We start from the raw sequence: 17,758 nt of genomic DNA on the forward strand, positions 1-17,758 counted from the left end.
CAGTAAGGACTGCCAGCAGGACCTTCTATTCCCCACATGTCCTCAAAGATAATTTTGGCAAAACTATATTTTGGCACTTCTCTCCCTCTTGGTATTTCCCGGTATTGGGGTCTTGAAGTGGATGGCAGGAAGGAGGTGCTGATGGTGGGCATGAGGGAGCTTTGTCTGAAAGCAGCAATGTCCACCGAAGGGAGAAGCAGTGCCCGCGGAGCACGGGGCAGTGGGGATTGCAGTCAAGTCTTGTGTCCAAGACACAGGTCCAGTGGGAGGACCTCAATCTCTAGGTATTACTGGCACTCTTCAGCGGAGTCCAACGATCTCACATCTAGAAGTTGCTCCTAATCAGTGGGTGAGGTTTTGGTGGCCAGGCCTTGCTCCTCCTGTGTCTTCCTGAGCCTCTATGGGGTTTAGAAGAGCCAGTATGGCTGCTAGCTTGATGCCGTCTTATCCTGCAGGTTGCTGGAGGTCACTCCCCTCAATTCCAGTTTAGGACAAACTTCACACCTAAGGGCTGGGGGCAGTAGATGAGGGGCCGAGGAGATTAGCCTGTTTCCAGAATTACAGTCCCCACAACCAGTCACGAAATGCAGCGTTCTGACAGGACCTGGCTCTGTGTTAGTGACAGCCACACAGCCAACTCACTCAGCGGCCACACATTCCGTTCTTCCTTCTTTCACCATTGGTTGAGCGCCTACTGTGTGCGAGGCAGACACACAGCCCTCAGAGACGATGTTGAGAAAAGAGACACATCTCTGCCCACAGAGCTCCTGGTCCAGTGAAGGAGGCAGACACCAGCTGAACAAGTCAGACACACACAGTTCACACAGGTGACACGCTCCGGAATGTTCCTTTTTACCTTCCATGTAAAAGATGCTCTGCTTCTGCAGTGACATCTCCCTGTTGCTAAGTGTGGCCCAAGAGACCGAAGCTCCCCCAGGCCCTCACTGACCATCCTCAGCCATCACTGTCCAGGGGACACGGAGCTGGCCAGAAGGCCGTCCCGGGCTTTCTTGTTATAACTGAGTGCAAAACTCAAGAGCATTTATTTACTTGGGTTATTTTTATACAGACATTTTTAAAATTCTAAAGCATAATGTAAAATGTGTCTGACATTCAAATAATGCCAAAAGAAGCCCAAGAAAGTTTTAAGAAAACAGTTGGCAGAGGTCATTTCAATGACATAACTCCATTTAATTTATACCTGAGTATGTCCTTTCCTGCAGGACTAAGAAAATTGTTCATTAAAGAACATTTTCATGGTAGAGTGGTTAAAATACAAATGTGCTAATATTTTAAAGCTCTTCTAAAAAGTAGAAATATTCTCAGAGAAGAACATAACCGACTTGACCATTTCCAGTTCAGCATATACTCAAGTGTTTGTTGTTTCCATTCAGAAAATAGTGATTTATTTACTGGGAACACAGAGGTGACATTCGTGTAAATAAGTTACGTACAGAATACATGTCCTCTCTCTACATCAATGTACATACACACGGGAGTCACCGTGTCTCCCATGGGGGTCACACCCAGCCCTCGCCCCTGCCCTCAGGACCACACCGCGCCCTCCTGCAGACCCCCTACAGGGCTTCCCGCAGGAGCAGCTGTAGCTTCCTCAGCTCGTCTGCCACGGGGGCTGCCCACGTCCTCTTCAGGTACTGGACGTCCACGCGGCCAGAGGCTCTGGCCAGCACCAGGGCCAGGAAGCAGCCGTTGGCTTTCTCGGCTTCACCCATGACTGTCATGACCGCCAGCCTGAAAGAAAGAAGCACGTGCTGTGTGACCATGAGTCCCCGGATTATCTATCCTCCAAGGAACGAGGAAGGAGCATTTACTAAATGCTAGATTCTAAAAATTTCAGTGATAGTCAGAAGAAAGGTTAGGCCAGAAATAAACATAAAAGATCTATAGAAACCGCTTAGAAAACGCATTTCTACATTTCTGCAGACTGAGTGCTTACAAGGGTCACAGGTCGCGACGGATGTGCACGGCCTGAAGACACCTGTGCGTCCCACCCTGGTCCAGGCCCTGAGCGGAGACCCTCCCGGCCAGCCTGTTCCTCTTTTCCACAAGGCACTAAGGAAACAGTCTGCGGTGAGCTTTGGTACGACTCAGCCCCATCATGACTCACAGGAGGAGGAGGAAGGGTTTTAAAGGCAGACGATGCCAGACCATTCGGACAGGTAGGGTTACAAGGAGATAAACACGGTCTCATCAACTGAGGAGAGATCTGCTGCAGCAAACAGGGTGAGGGACATAGTTTGTGGGATGCAAGCCAGGAAAGCAAGTATCCTTAGACACTGAGAGGAGCCAGAAAGATCATGCGGCCTTTCTCCAAGTACACGGCCACCAAGTAGGAATGGTTGGTGACCAGACAGAAGGCTAAAAAAGTACTTTTTTCCAATCAATCCCATCTCTGAAAAACAAAGCAACACACACACACACACACACACACACACACACACACGAAACAGGAGAAAAAACAACTATTTTTCTCCAGGGAAAGGAAGAACATGGGCGTGGTTGGGAACGGCAGTAGTTACGTTGGGAGGACTTTAAGATAGACTTTGTATTTAAACTTGGTAAAAGGGTGCCTGGGTGGCTCAGTGGTTAAGCCGCTGCCTTCGGCTCAGGTCATGATCTCAGGGTCCTGGGATCGAGTCCCGCATCGGGCTCTCTGCTCAGCAGGGAGCCTGCTTCCTCCTCTCTCTCTCTCTCTGCCTACTTGTGATTTCTCTCTGTCAAATAAATAAGTAAAATCTTTAAAAAAAAAAAATAAATAAAATAAAATAAAAATAAACTTGGTAAAAGAGGGGTGCCTGGGTGGCTCAGCCGTTAGACATCTGCTGTAAGCTCAGGTCATGATCCCAGCGTCCTGGGATCGAGCCCCGCATCCGGCTCCCTGCTCAGCGGGAAGCCTGCTTCTCCCTCCCCCACTCCCCTGCTTGTGTTCCCTCTCTCGCGGTCTCTCTGTCAAATAAAATTTTTTTCTAATCTTAAAAAAATAATAAAATAAAAATAAACTTGGTAAAAGCCCATTAGCTGCCTAGAGGGACTAAGGAATAAATTTCCTTATTAGTAAGGAATAAATTTCCGGGATGCCATGGTCCCCGAGTACCCAGCAAGGAACCCAGAGCCAGCCCAACAGCCCCGACCTTGCCTCCCCAGTCCCTTCACTGACCAGTTTCTCTGACCGGGTCCGGCCTCTCACCTCTCCCTCACAGGCTGCTGCCAGATGCTCAGCAACATGCGGCCCACGTCTGCTCGCGGCCCACGCAGCTCCCGGCTCCCATGGCACCCGCAGGGCCAGCCTCTCGGGGGGGTCTCCCATCTTCCTCTGTTCACTCCCACTTATCCTTTGAGACCTGCCTCAGTGGCGTCGCCTCCAGAGATCTCCCGCAGCCCGACTAGATCCCCTGACTATGCCTGGTTTGGTCAGGGGTCCCCAGCACCCTCAAAGTGCCTCTGGCACCCACTCATCCCACCTTTACTCACCAAGAAGGCTGACACACGCCTGCCTCATACCGACCTCAATGCTCCTGCCCCTCCTGTCTCCTCCTAAGGACCAGGGCCACCAGCACCAGCCCCCACAGGGGCCACGATTCAGTGGGGTCCACGACAGACACAGGACGGGAACACTGAGCCCCTCCAGGGGACGCCAGCAGTCGCAGGTGGCAGAGAAACCCCACAGTGGCCCCAGAGGGCCTGAGTGCCACCCTCCCATAAGCACACTGGATGCCCAGCTCCCAGGCTGCTGTGACACAAGCACAGCCACCCTGACAGGGACCAGACTGAGCCCCTGCGGCTAGTCAGTCTACACCCACCCACGTCCCACACGCTGGAGTGCCACGGCACCGCTCACGGCCCGCGAACCATGACAAATTACAGTCGTAGAGGAAGGCACAGCCTGAGAGACTCCAGGGAGCAGAGGGCTGGAAGGGGGCATGGGGGGAGCTGGGCTCACCTGGGACGGGCGCGGCGGAGGGCACGGGACGTGATGACCGCTGGCTGTTACACACTCCTGAGAAGCACTAATACTACACCGTGTGCTGACCCAGTACTCAGTGCTGCCCGGTGCTCCAACACTGCCGTTCCGTGACTAGCGTAAAACACAGGCCAAGCGGAGTCGCCACAAGCTTGGAAGCATGAGTAGCAGGTGACCAAGGCAGAGGCTTCCGCGGCACAGCTACTGTGACTCCCGCAGGTGCCACATGGCATGCTCCGTGGGCCACCGCCAAGCTGGGGCTCCATGAAAAGCACGAGGACAGAGGTCAAAGCCCCAGTGCGTGTGGGACGGTGCAGGTACTTTGTCTTGGGGATTGAGAGCCCGACGGAACCCAAGCTGAGGGCGGAGAAAAGGCCCCGTCCAGGCTCCGTGGGCAGCTGCCCCCACCTCCACGCTGGCCCAGAGCCCCACCTGCTCCCCACACACGCGCCCCCCCGCCTGCTTTTGCTCCCAGACCACGAGCCTGCAGGTTCAAAATCCACCCAAAATGTGGCCAGTTCCTCCTTCTATCTCAACTCATGCCTTTTAGACTCTCTTAGTTTCTTGCTCTGTTGTTCTCTGCGGCCAGAGAAACACTGGGCCCTTTCTAGGAATACGACTCCTTCACCTAACACTGCCGCTACCCAGACGGGAGGCGTCGGGGAAGGAACGTTCCACGTCCTTCTCTGCTCTGCCTCGGCAGCTCCCCTGCCCTCTCCCGAGATCCGGACACGGGCACCGACGGCATGGGGCAGGAGCACTGTCCTCGGTAAGACCTTCCTTCCCTGCCCCACTGAAAATCCACACTCGAGCCCGCCCTGTTTACTTCTCCTGTCACAAGCTGTGGGACGGCTCGTTTATTTTGCTTACGACCCACCCGGCCTCGAGCCGGCAGCCGGTTCCCCGCCGCCCCACTGCACGCAGTGTGCCCGGCGCACGGCAGGTGCGCCCACGCACTTGTTTTATTCAGTAGCGGACAAGCTCTGGAGAGTAAACTGTGTGCATTCTGTGTTCCTATGTGAACCACAGTCTGGATTTTGAGGATATATTTTTTAATAATTGGAATAATGTAAGTGGGTCCATTTCTGGAGACTACTCTGTTCCCTCGGTCTGCTGTGTTTTTGTGCCAGGACCATGCTGCTTGGTGATCGCAGCTTTGTAACAGGGCTTGAAATCAGGCAACGTGAAGCCCCAGCTTTGGTTTTCTTGTTCAACCTTACCCTGGTGATTCGGGGTCTTTTCTGGTTCCATACAAATTTTAGGATTGTTTGTTCCAGCTCTGTCAAAAATGCCGTTGGTATTTTGATTGGGATGGCGTTCGAAGTATAGACTGCTCTGGGCAGTGTGGACATTTTAACAATGTTTATTCTTTCGATTCATGAGCAAGGAGTGTTTTCCATCTCTTTGTGTCTTCTTCGATTTCTTTCATGAGCGTTCTGTAGTTCCTCGAGTACAGGTCTTACCTCTCTGGTTAAGTTTATTCCCAGGTTCTTGTGATTTTTGGTGCTACTGTGAATGGAATCAATTCTCTAGTTTCTCTTTCTACAGTTACATGTTAGTGTATAAGAAAGCAACTGACCACTACCACTGTGTACTGATTTTGTATCCTGCCACATCGCTGAACTGCTGTGTGATGTGGTCCCTATACACAACGGAGTAGCGCGTGGCCATCGGAAAGGATGAACACCCACCATGTGCATCGACACGGACGGGACGAGACGATGCTGAGTGCAGTAAGTCAGACAGGAAGAGGACTTTCATGTGGTCTCACTCCACGTGGAGCATAAGGATCGCTCGGACAACATCGGGAGAAGGGGAGGCAACTGGAGGGGGAGATGAACCATGAGAGACTGTGGATCCGGGGAACAAACGGGGGGTTTCAGAGGGGAGGGGGTGGGGGATGGGCTGGCCCGGTGGTGGGTACTCAGGAGGGCACGGACTGCACGGAGCTCTGGGTGTTATACGCAAACAATGAATCCTGGAACACGACATCAAACAGTAATGACGGACTATACGGTGACTAACGTGACAAAATAATAATTTTTAAAAAGGAATAATGTAAGTGAACCTAGTGCTTGCAGTAGATACATGCAGGTCTTAATTTTTTCAGGTATTTTTTTTCTTAGAGAGAGAGAGAGGTAGTGTGAGAGCACAAGCAGGGCAGAGGGAGAAGCAGACTCCACGCCGAGCAGGGAGCCCGATGTGGGGCTCGATCCCAGGACCCTGGGATCATGACCTGAGCCGAAAGCAGAGGCTTAACCCACTGAGCCACCCAGGCGCCCCTTTCCAGGTCTTACTGCTGTGTCCTCGTGGTCTGTCAAACCATACCCTGGTTTTGAGCACCGCTTGTCCTTCTCTTTCCTCTACAAAGGGGTGTGGGATACAGCTGAGTGGCCCCTGGCCCCCCAGGTCGCTGGGAGACTTCATTTCACAGCAGGAGAATGTACTGACAAGAAATAGAAAATCTCAAGAAAGAAAACAAGTAAAGAGAGAAAGCAGGGCCAAAGAGAGCCCTTCACAGTGAAAACTTGATACATATTTCAACTTTCAATTAAACAAAACAACAAAAACGGGATGATTGAAAGCACATCCACACGCGCATGAATGGGTTTCGCCACACTCCGTGCCGAGGCACATGGGGCTGGTTTGAAGGGACATCAGTTTGGGCAGAGGAGTGACACTGCTGTGAAATGCTGTGAATCACTGACTCCCACGTGGCACCCTCTTTCAGAAACTAAAAGGAAGACTCTGCACATCACTCAGACAAATACTGAATTTAAAAGACTAGTAACGGAATGCGGCTAAGGACCTCACAAAAAGCTTCTTTCATTTACAGGAAGATAATCATGGGAGGGGGGCGCCTGGGTGGCTCCGTCATGAAGCCTCTGCCTTCGGCTCAGGTCATGATCTCAGGGTCCTGGGATCGAGCCCCGCAGCTTCTCCCTCCGCCTGCTGCTCCCCCGGCCGCCTGTGCGCTCTTTCTCGTTCTCACTCTATCTCAGAGAAGTGCAAAAATGAATAAGAATGATAATCACAGGGAAAAGCACAGTGTGAACTCTTTAGTCCACAGAGTACTCTGGACTAAATATGAAATAGCATATTCCAAAGTGGTTTTCAAAATATTACTTATATATGTAAACATAAAAATGTTTAAATTTAAACATGAACCACCACAGTTTAAACTGTAGCAACCTTACCCGTAAGCCCCCAAGGACGCTTCTAGAAAGTAGTGCCCATGAGGAGGCACCATCAGACTCACCTGTCTGGGGAGATGCGCTGTTTGGCTACAGGACCCAGGTCGCTTTCCAGCAGATCCCAGACATAAATACAGGACGTGTCATCCTGGGCCAGGAACACGGCAGGTCTGGTCAAGGACCAGTGGAGGCCTGTGACCGCGTGGCCGTCGGTGCTGCAGTCCCACTGAAGGAGAGGGCGCTCGGAGGTCAGCTGGTGCAACCGGAGGCTTCCGTCTGAGCAGCCGGCCTGGGGACAGGGTGGACACTGCTGGTCTCCGTTCTGTCTTCCTTTCACTCAGTCTCACCAGAGAGGGACATCGTCAGAGCATTGGCTCTGTCCTCCCAAATCACCGAGCTGAGCAATCACCCTGGAGATCCTGATACACTTTGAACCCCCTTCCCCCTCCCCAAACAGCCAATAATGAATTCAGCAAATATATAAATCGGGGTTTATCCTTAACCAAGTGGAATATTGCTAAGTCGACCACAGGCCGTGACGATCGGTTCCACAGAAATCAATAACCCACTTCCTTAGAAAGATTATATAAACCTGAACCAATAATATGGTTATATATCCCCCTTGAATTGAGATTTTTATAAAACAAAACTTGGCTGGCTTACTATTTATTTAGTAATTTATTTTATTTGACAGAGAGAAAGAGCACAGGCAGGCAGAGTGGCAGGCCCAGGCAGAGAGAGAAGCAGACGCCCCACAGAGCAGGGAGCCCAGTGCAGGGCTCCATCCCAGGACCCTGGGTTCATGACCAAAGCCGAAGGCGGTCACCCAACTGAGCCACCCAGGCACCCTTGCCTGGTTTAGTAAAAGCCCCAATTTTTAGCTTAGAGAAGCCTAACTCCTTTCTAACTCGATATATGTGATCCTTCACATGGTTCCTCCAAAAGAGCAGAGGCCTGAGTTAGCACCACAAACACTCTGTGCACTCTGGGGTGAGCACAGAAGCGAACATCACGGGTCAGAGAAGCCAGGTCTCTTCCTGCCGGCAGGTGCAGGGAAGCAGGGTCACCCTGGCATGAAGGATGTGGGCCAGCACAGGGTTACGATAAGCAGAGCTCAAAGTGGGGATCGAGGCTGTGTTCTGCCCAGCAAGCACTTCCCACTGCCCAGATCTTAGTTTCTCAGGACTCTTCTCCCGACTACAGCCATGACTCCTTGGAGAAAAGGCTGATGCTGGAGTTTACTGTACTAGGAAACAAAGAAGGGCCCGTGGAATGAGGCCGGAAAACCCCAGAGCCAGCCTGAAGGATGACCCCAGGACAGGCTGAGCAGCAGAGGCAGTAAGGCAGCCCCAGAGGGTGTGACCCAATGAGGACAGTCAATGGCTATGTGTCCACTTGAGGTCCTAAATGCACAGACACACGCCTGCCCAGAAGCATGGATGTCCGCAGACAGCCTGGGAGAGAGGATGGAGCCACGGAAGTAAGAGAAGAGACAGGCAGGTTCCTGTAACGTTCCCGTAAGCCCAAGTACGCGAAGATAAAGCCTTCCAGATCCATCCCACAGCGGCGTGGAGCGCTCTGCACGGGCTGCACACAGGACCTTCCCTGCAGGCAGCCTGCTGGCACTGAAGTGAGCTGGTAAGTGCCCCCACTTTAAAGGAATCCTCAAGGTCACTGCTGGTGTTTTGCTGCCCAAACAGAAATGGTGCTTTAACAACCAACTTTCTTACCAAGAATACTGGTTCTCCAAATGGTGAAAAATCAATCACATTCACTTTGACTGGTCTCATACCAGGTTGCTGGGGTTTGTACAATTTGGGAGATACTTTCAAATCTTGTCTGGTGCCATGACTTATAAGACCCTGGTAATAAGAAGACCAATGGTGATAAAAAGGATCAGGCATCAGGTTGGATTAAGCAGTTATTCTTGAAACAATTACACAGCATCATTAAAAAAAATAAGTTAATCTTTAATGAAGATATCTGCCAAGGAACCAGGAAAGGAGAATGAATTACAGAATTAGATTTAAACCCCTACTTACCACATCTGTGCCAACAATGAAGTGACTAGGGTCTGAAGGAAGAAACTTCACGTTCAGGGTTTGCGTGGCCCCCCAGAATTCAAAGCACGTATGGGAAAGGCTGAAAGAAACCGTGAAGATGAGTGGATGAGCCGTTTGACGCCATCGGGCTGACAGCACATCACACACTCCCCCTCGCCCGAGTCCCTGGACAGCAGAGCTCTTCGCTGCTTTATGCCCGTTCCTTCTCCTGTTCCCTCTCCTGTTCCCTAAGCTCTGGGCAGGCCTCCAGCTCTGGTCTCCTGTTCACTAACTCTTTCTTCAGCTACGTCTAATCTATCTAACCACCCACAGACTGTAAATTTGAAAGATGATAGTTTCTTTCCAGAAATGTCTTTTAGACTGTCCCATTATCCCAAGTTCTTGTTGTGCTGAACCCATTCGTTGTGCCGTGGTAGATGCTGCTTCAGGCTTGGAGTTTTTATCATTTTTCTTTCTGAACTGCTTCCCCTAAGAGTGCTGGGAGCCCATCTTGTGGGAGCATCCCCCCCACCCCCGTTGGAGTGCTGGCAATACTGACGCCATCTGGTGTGTGTCCTCTCTTGGAGAAACGTGTTTTGGGACCCTTGGGGAGTAATATACACACCTAAGAAAGGACCACTGAGGCCAGGATGGGGGAGGCTTGCTTTGGCCGTCCACCAATTTGTTAAAGACAACATAGGGGGGCCACTGCGTGGCTCAGTGGGTTAAGCTTCTGTCTTAGGCTCAGGTCATGGTCTCAGTGTCCTGGGATCGAGTCCCACATCAGGCTCTCTGCTCAGCGGGGAGCCTGCTTCCCCCTCTCTCTCTGCCTGCTTGAGATCTCTGTCAAATAAATAAAACCTTTGGAAAAAAAAGACAATGTAGGGTCTCCCCTTCCTGAGGCCCAGATGGCACCATGAGATCTACCTAGGGGTTAGCTTGCGGGAGGGGCCCACAAACCCTCAGACCTTACCACAAGGCCTCTCTGCATACCCCTCACTCTATAAAATCTGTGCACTGCGGTGTGAACCCTCAGGGACGAGCTGCACGACTCTGGTGGTCACCTGCTCATCCCTCCCCGTCCGCAGGTTACCCTGAACAACATGCGAAGCAGACTGGACGGAGTCGCCCGCTTGGCTTCCCAGCCTCACACCCCTTCGCCGCAGGAAGGATGGGCCTCCTCCAGCCTCGAGCACCACCTAGCGGGAAACTGTCCTGGGGTCCACCAGTGGGCCGCCTCCTCAGCTTGGGGGTCCCCTGGGGTTCCAAGTCTCCTGTCCCCATGTCTCTCCTGGGTTGGGGTGGGGCTTCCTGGGTCTCTTCCTCACTGAAGCGGCCGTGAACTCAGGAACCCACACGGCGCTCTCATTTCGAGCCCTCAGCGTCCCGCAAGCCTGATGCATGGTGGTCGCATGGCCTGAGCCCTGCACGGCCACACCGACAGCCGAGCCCCGACGGAGGCCTGCGAGCTAACTGCAAGCTCTGCTCCCAGCAGGGGCTGTCCTCGTCTTTGCTGGGAAAACTGTTTAGTTTATGGTTAGTTTTTCTGTTATAAGCATATGTTACAAGTACAGGAAAGGGCCCACGGCTGCTCCTTCTGCTAGAAGCTGGAAATCTGGCCTCTCTACCTCATACCACATTCAGGACCACAAATGTCCCCGGTCAGCTGAGGACTCCCCAGTCTGAGATCCCTGCCATGGAGCTGATGGCCTCCCGGTCATGGCCACACGCAGCACGGCCCAGCCCCCTCCCACCGGGCTCCCGGTCCTCACCTTGTGTGCGGGAGAGCTGGCCGCGGAGCCGGACACCCGGGGCAGGGCAGCTCCCCGAGCTCCACCCCCTGAGGCCAACCCCTCCATAAACAAGAGGGCCGCCGTGCTTCACACCACAGCCCTGTACCCACCCTGCAACAGCTCCTGTCTCCCTTCCTCCGTCCAGCCTCACAGTGGTGCCAAGTTGATCCTTCTACACCACAAATGAGACTTGCCACTCCCTGCCTTAAACTCCTGTCCTGGCTCCGTCCCTCCTGCAAGAGAGCCGTCTGCACCCTCCAGCACAGCGAACACTTGAGCCTGGCCAGTGACTTGCGCCCACCTCTCTCAACAGCAAACCTAGTATCCTAGGTGGGATACTGAGCACACTCCTCGTCCACCTCCCATCAGCTGTCACCCCCCAACCCACGGGGAAATCCAGGGAGGGCCAGGGGTCACCTGCGGCTGGTTCTACAGTGTAGCAGCTGACTTTTTCAAACATAAAAGAGTCCCTGTAGTAATTATATTTGAACCAACTAAAGCTGATTTACAATCTCAAAACAGGTACAAATTCATTACTATCACCCAGAGGCATTCTAAGAAGAATCACACTAATATAAAAAACTTTTCCAGGGCAAATCGCATGCTGATAGCCCCCAACTACAATAAGTGACCAAGAAAAGATGTTTCAGGAATAAAATTACATATATAAGTCCCACAGACAATATTTGTGCATTTAATAAAGTCTTTATGTCACATTAAGTTATAGGAGTAAAAGCGGAAATTGAAGCTTCTAAATAACACTTTCATATCGGAGCTTCTGAACCTGAAATCCACTTAACTTCAGTTCTATTAAAACTGGTGGAAGAACAGTCAAAAAAATTTTTTAAAGATTTTATTCACCCATTTGACAGAGATCACAAGTAGGTGGAGAGAGAGGAGGAAGCAGGCTCCCCGCTGAGCAGAGAGCCTGACGCGGGGCTCGATCCCAGGACCCTGAGATCATGACCTGAGCCGAAGGCAGAGGCTTTAACCCACTGAGCCACCCCAGTGCCCCAAAACAGTCAAGTTTTTGTAGTGCCGATGTATAAGATAGAAATTATCGAGAAAGAGATGTTCGCTGTACACCTGGTAACTGCATTTATTACGCGAACTCATTAATACTAAACTAACTCGGCAAAACGCCAAGTTTGAGAAGTTGGATTTTCCCTGCACACCTGACCACGCACGTTCTGTATGCGCGACTCCCGGACGCTGGGAAAGGAGGGAAGGTTCTGACTCAGAGGGGCACAGACTTACCGGTCGCTCAGCCGAACCACAGCACTGTGCACCAGCTTTACCCTCCCTCCAGGGATCAAACCTGAAAACAGGGCAATCGTAAATAAATGCACCTTTTAATACGAGTCAAACCAAAATCCAATTACAGTTGCCCGAAATCATTTTTCATTGTCCAAAGAACTGTGTTACGAAATGACACCAAAACGTGGCCCAGAGTGTTCCCTCCTTAATGCAGGCGAGGTTCCCGCAAACTGCCTTACGAGAAAAGGACTGTGGAACCAATCAAGAAGCCTTTACGTTTCTAGATTTGATAAAATAAAAAAATGGTGGTGCACTAAGCAAAACAAAAACAAAAACAAAAAAGAAACCTTAAGTTTCCAAGAGGACTACTTTGCCGTAAATGCCCACTGGTGGTCTTGCGCGCATCAGAAACCCCAGGACCTCTCTCCCCACATACGCGGAGGCACGCCTGGCGGTCACACGCTCGCTGCAGAGCGCACAGGTGCCCCCACTCCTCAGCGCTGGTACCCCCTTCCCTGGACCAAGAGCTGCTCCCTCCCTGGACTCCCAAAGCATTTATGGCCACAACCCTGACCCCTCAGCCATTCGCTGGCTTTGCCTCCTCGTCTGTTCCCGGTACCCTCCTTTTTCTGTAATTACTGCAAAGGAGGGAATTAAAAATGTATCTATACTGAAACCCAAATTCTGGGCAAGGTAAGCCTAGAACCTTGGGAGTGTGTCAGTGTAGCCACGTAGATAAAGTCGACTTGCGACAGGAAGGGTGACTGTAACTACGTGCCAGGCTCTGTCACAGTTACTGATGGGACCATGTTCGCTGTTGCTGTCACACACATGAAACTGCCCTCCGTTTTCCACATGCACGGTCCTCCTGCAGGAGCTCCGGCACCGGCCATCTCAGCCGGACTGTTACGACATCCCCTGGGAAGTCTTCCTGCCCCAGGTGCTCAAACTTTAATAAGCGCTTCTAACACAGCGGTCACAGCCGCGATGGCCACGGCTGGTGTGCAGGCCTCCCCCAAGACAGCACCCCGGGGGCACAGCCAGTGTCCCGTCACCACGCTCCCCGGGCACCAAGAGAGGGCCAGTCCCTTGCCGATGGCAAGTGGCCCCCGTCAGCGGTGACCTGCGTCAGCTTCTTGTCAGACACACACGCCTCGGACCATCCCCAGGGCGCTTCGTGGCCAGAGCCCCTCCAGCACTGACTACGGGTAGGAAAGTCTTCCCTTCTTTTCCCAGAAGCAAAGCTGAAACAGGGCCAGAGCTTGGGTACAAGGTTCTACAGATAAAAGGAGTTTCTAGATAACGACCTCTAATGATGGGACACACCCTGCCCGGCCCTGACCCCGGGCGACGACATGCAACGGGACTTCACCTCCACAGGCGACTGTGAGCCGTGCGCAGAGACTGAGCCCTCGCCCCCATCCAAAATTCCGAAAACATGTCCTGGTCACGCTTCAGGTGAGGGACACAGGCAGCCTCACGGTGCGCTCGAAGGCTACAACCCCCATGGGCCTGGAGCCCCAGCCAGGGTGAGGGCAGGTCAGCCCGAGCCCGACTCCGAGTCCGGCCCCACCATCAGGCCACAGAGGAGGGGGTGAGCCCCTCGCAGACGCTGTCCTGCTCTGACGTCCGGGAGTCTCCGAGCCCCCCAGAGGCTCCACACAGACTCAGCATGAAGACATGGCAGGAAGCAGAGAGGATGCTGCAGGAAAACAGTGAGAAAACGGCTACTCTGCCTCAAAAGTGTCTCTGAGTGAAATCCCTGAATGATTCAGCCTCGTTTCGTTGCAGTTCGAGCACACACCGCCTCGGACGCGGGGCACCGAGCACCCCAGCTCTCGCGCGCTCATTTCCACACGGCGGGCGTGCTCCTCGCTGGCAGGGGCAGGGCCAATCCCCAGAAGCTGAGCCACTGACCGAATGATGTGAGGACAGTCAGGGAGCACCAGACCCGAGGGACAGACGCATGATCCTGTGCCCAAGCCTTGGGGGGCCAGAGCACTGGATGGCGCAGCGGCGGCGGTGGTGGCTCAGTGCCCCAGCTGACTCATGGCTGACACAGAGCAGGGAGGGGACCCCGGTCCCTCATCCAGGAACCCCTCAGCCACCACGGTCACCCAGTTCTCTGGCCCTGCTGGCAAGTGCCACTTGCTGCCAGAAACTAGGCCAGACTCCACAAGCCACAAGCTCTGAGCAAGGCCCCGGACCCAGTTTCTGACGGGCTCAGCCCCGCTCAGACACGCGCTGACCCAGCAGCACGCGGCGGGGAGGCCAGGTCATGGGGACCAGCCGGAGCTGGCCTGAGCCAAGACGCAGCTCAGCACCGACCCTTCACCAGCTTCCCCTCGTTATGACACTAAACTCACACCCGGGCTGGGGGCTTACCACGCAAACCGGACACGCAGCCGCCTAGGAAGGAGCACAAAGAACCAGGACCGCCAAGTGTGCGCCCAGAACACCCCTGCCCTGCCGTCCAGACGGCCCCCTCTCTCCCCGTCTGCTTAAAGTCTTGCCGACCCCTCCCGGGGAGCCAGCCGAGCCCCCTTCGCGGCGCCTCCCCCAGCGCCGGAGCTCAAGCCCCAGCAAAGCGTGGCCAGGAAGCCCCTTCGGGCCTCTTGCCAATCGCTACTGCCTGGGGAGCCCCGGGCCGCTCGGCGACGGTGAGGGGGCCCCACCGGGGGAGAAAGACTCCTGAGTATGCGGGGAGAGCATAGAGAATGACGCACGGAAATGGAACGGGTCACCCTACCCAAGGTGGAAACACCGCCAGCCAGAAGGACATCAGCGGCTGGCTAGTGGCACCTGCTCCGCGGCCGGTTACGGCTCCGCACCACTCGGACCGCGGCCTCCAGATCGCCGGTGTCGTCTGCGACAGCCGCTTGCTTCAGAGCGGTTGTCGGTATCTTTAATCTCTATTCACTCTAGAAAACAGTGACCAAAATTAATCTTTTTTATTGAATAGTTACCTAAGTCACTTACTGAGCCTGCAATGTCTGCCTTCGGTAATTCAACCACCACCTAAAAACAGAATATTGAAATGAGCGTTAATGCGTGTCAGGGCCGTACCAGGACACCATCTACGCGAAGCGCGTTCTCATTAGGACAGCACTGCACGCTCGGTACTAAAACCATAACTGCTCCAGAAGAAAGACCGATCGCTGACTTCAAAGCATTCCAAGTGTTATGAATCCCTTTCCTTGACCTCTTCTCAAACCCCTTCATTCCGACTGGCCAGTGGCCAGAGCCTCAGTGCGACCTCCAAGAGACCCCCCCGAAGGCACCCCAGCCCCACCCCCACCCCCCAGCAAGGCCTGCAGCAGCCTCTGGGTCAGGGCAGTCTCGCCCTCGCCGCTCCCGTCTTAGCCAAGGACGCCCTCGTCCGACCCTTAGTGGCGCCGGGACGACCGCGGACCCGGCAGGTCAGAGGTCCTGAGCTCCGAGTCAGCGCTGCCCCGTGTGTGAGCACCTGGGCGTGTCCTACTCACCCACACATTGAGAACCCCACTTTCATCCAGGGAAGCGACGTGGAATGACAAACCTGACATCTCTAGTGGCAACAGAAACAGGAAAAGGCTTGTGAACAAGGAAACCCCGTTGGATAACTGGTTAGAAGGACCTGACAGAGGTGAGAGGTCACATACCTTCTTGAGTAGAAAAGGGAGAAAGCACAAAACTCTGTTTCCTGTAGACAGACGTGGAGACAGGTTCCACCGCCTGAACGGGACTGCAGTGGTTTACGGAAGTCAGGATGCCGTCTAGGGTTTAAAGCACACAGGACCACATGTGAAGGAGTCACAGAAGCGCAACCAATGTCATGTGGGTTCCAGGCCCCCCAAACACCAAAAGCCAATATGGGCCTCAACTAAAATGAGGCATGATCACAGCTTCCAGCATTACCGTGACATAGAGACCGTGGACCTCAAAACACCTGTAAGGAGAGACGAGTTCTCACTCCCCAAGTGTACAAGGCACCGCGGGCAGGCATGAGGGGAGGACTCTTCACGCATGAGGGAGTGAAGGTGGAACAGAAACCAGGCAAAAGCGCCCTCAGAGAGCAAACGCAGCTTCCAGGGCAAGACCCGGGGGGCGGCCCACAGGGACAGACAGGCCGGAAAGTGAGGTGCAACAGAAGGGCAGGGCCCAGCGACGCACGGAGCAGACACCTGCCTGCACCCAGTAAAGAAACGACATCTCACAAACTAACAGAATAAAGCTCCTTTGACCTAGAACAGCCATCGACAAAAGGTCCAAGAGCAGAAAAAAAAGCAGACAAACTCCATACAAAACTGCTGTAAGAAGAAAAGACAAAATGCCAATCACAGCGCTTGAGAGGACTGAGAGGACTGCCCAAACGAGCACTTCACAGACGCCCAGAACCACCCCACATCATTCAAAAAGCACTTGGAAGTGGACTTCAAGCAAGCAACCGCCCAAGAAATCAGGAACCCAGGACAGGCGTGGGGAGCAGGAGCCGACCCTGGGAAAGCCGGTGAAGAGCAGACAAGACTCCAGTTCCCGGGGCCCGAGGTACGAGCCCTCAGGGCAGCCCACATACGGGGCGGGGGGGGGGGGGCATCCTGGGGGGGGGCTGGGCAAGGATGGGGGAGCGGGGGGGCCGCGCAGCGGGGGGGAGGGGGGGGGTGGCCGGGGGGGGGGGGGCGGGGGGGGGTGCGCTGGAGGGGGGGCTGTAGGGGGGTGACACTGGTTGGGGGCTGTGCAGGGCCTGGGTCGGAAGCTCCCCAGCTCTCTCACCACTGGGAGCTTAGTGACCCGTGACTGGTCCCGGTGGCAACATTCATTTGGCAAAAGAAAATGAAGGAGATGTTTGAATGGAGTCACTTATCCGTATGTGCGGTTCAAAAACTTACTGTTCTAGTGTTTTGAACATGGTCATGAATTCGAATGTTAATTAGTACCTCTGGAGCAGTCAGAAAACGCACATATTTAAAAGCTGTCTTTGGGGAGGTGCCTGGGTGACTCAGGCGGTAAAGTGTCTGCCTTCTGCTCAGGTCAGGATCTCAGGGTCCCTGCCCAGCGGGGAGCCTGCTTCTCCCTCTCCCTCTGTGATCTCTCTCTTTCTCTCTCAAATAAATAAATAAAATCACTTTAAAAAAAAAAAAAAAGCTATCTTTTGTAATATACAGCATTAAACCCATAAGTTACCTATAAACTCTCACAGTCTCAACAGTAGCAACACTGCCCCCATGGAGGCAAAGGTCGTTTGCTAGGGGAGAAAAAAACCTTTGTTTATATGTTGTGAAAATTAATAAAGGGAAACCTCACTCCAGTGGAGTCGGGAGGCTAGCTCGGGGGCCCAGCCCTCAGTGCCGGTCACAAGAAGAACCGTCCGTGAGAGATGCCAACATCAGAACCCTCCACAAGAACAAAATCACCGGGAAAGATGTCCACTGCATCCCTTGCAGCTCAGCTGGTGAGAAATCCCATCACCCGGAACCCCTGCTTCCCACCAGGGACCCTCCTTCCTAACAA

The 17,758-nt window shown here is 53.5% G+C and overlaps 1 protein-coding gene across 6 annotated transcripts in view; it reads right to left on the reverse strand.

Moving 5' to 3' along the window:
• Positions 1–1,109: 1,109 nt before the first annotated feature.
• DYNC2I1 (dynein 2 intermediate chain 1) overlaps positions 1,110–17,758 on the reverse strand; it is a 114,447-nt gene continuing 97,798 nt past the window's right edge. For 3 of the 6 annotated variants that reach the window (XM_059395988.1, XM_059395992.1, XM_059395990.1), the window contains 8 exons: positions 15,910–16,023; positions 15,754–15,815; positions 15,235–15,286; positions 12,269–12,329; positions 9,219–9,318; positions 8,907–9,038; positions 7,242–7,465; positions 1,110–1,752 (listed from right to left, as the gene is read on the reverse strand). In XM_059395988.1, coding sequence (XP_059251971.1) covers positions 1,578–1,752; positions 7,242–7,465; positions 8,907–9,038; positions 9,219–9,318; positions 12,269–12,329; positions 15,235–15,286; positions 15,754–15,815; positions 15,910–16,023 — 920 coding nt within the window. In that variant the 3' untranslated portion in view covers positions 1,110–1,577. Of the gene's footprint in view, positions 1,753–6,814; positions 6,976–7,241; positions 7,466–8,906; positions 9,039–9,218; positions 9,319–12,268; positions 12,330–15,234; positions 15,287–15,753; positions 15,816–15,909; positions 16,024–17,758 lie in introns of those variants that run through there. The other 3 variants (XM_059395989.1, XM_059395993.1, XM_059395991.1) reach the window with 3 other exon arrangements.

Source organism: Mustela nigripes, chromosome 4, assembly GCF_022355385.1.
Source record: "Mustela nigripes isolate SB6536 chromosome 4, MUSNIG.SB6536, whole genome shotgun sequence".
Classification (NCBI taxonomy): domain Eukaryota; kingdom Metazoa; phylum Chordata; class Mammalia; order Carnivora; family Mustelidae; genus Mustela; species Mustela nigripes.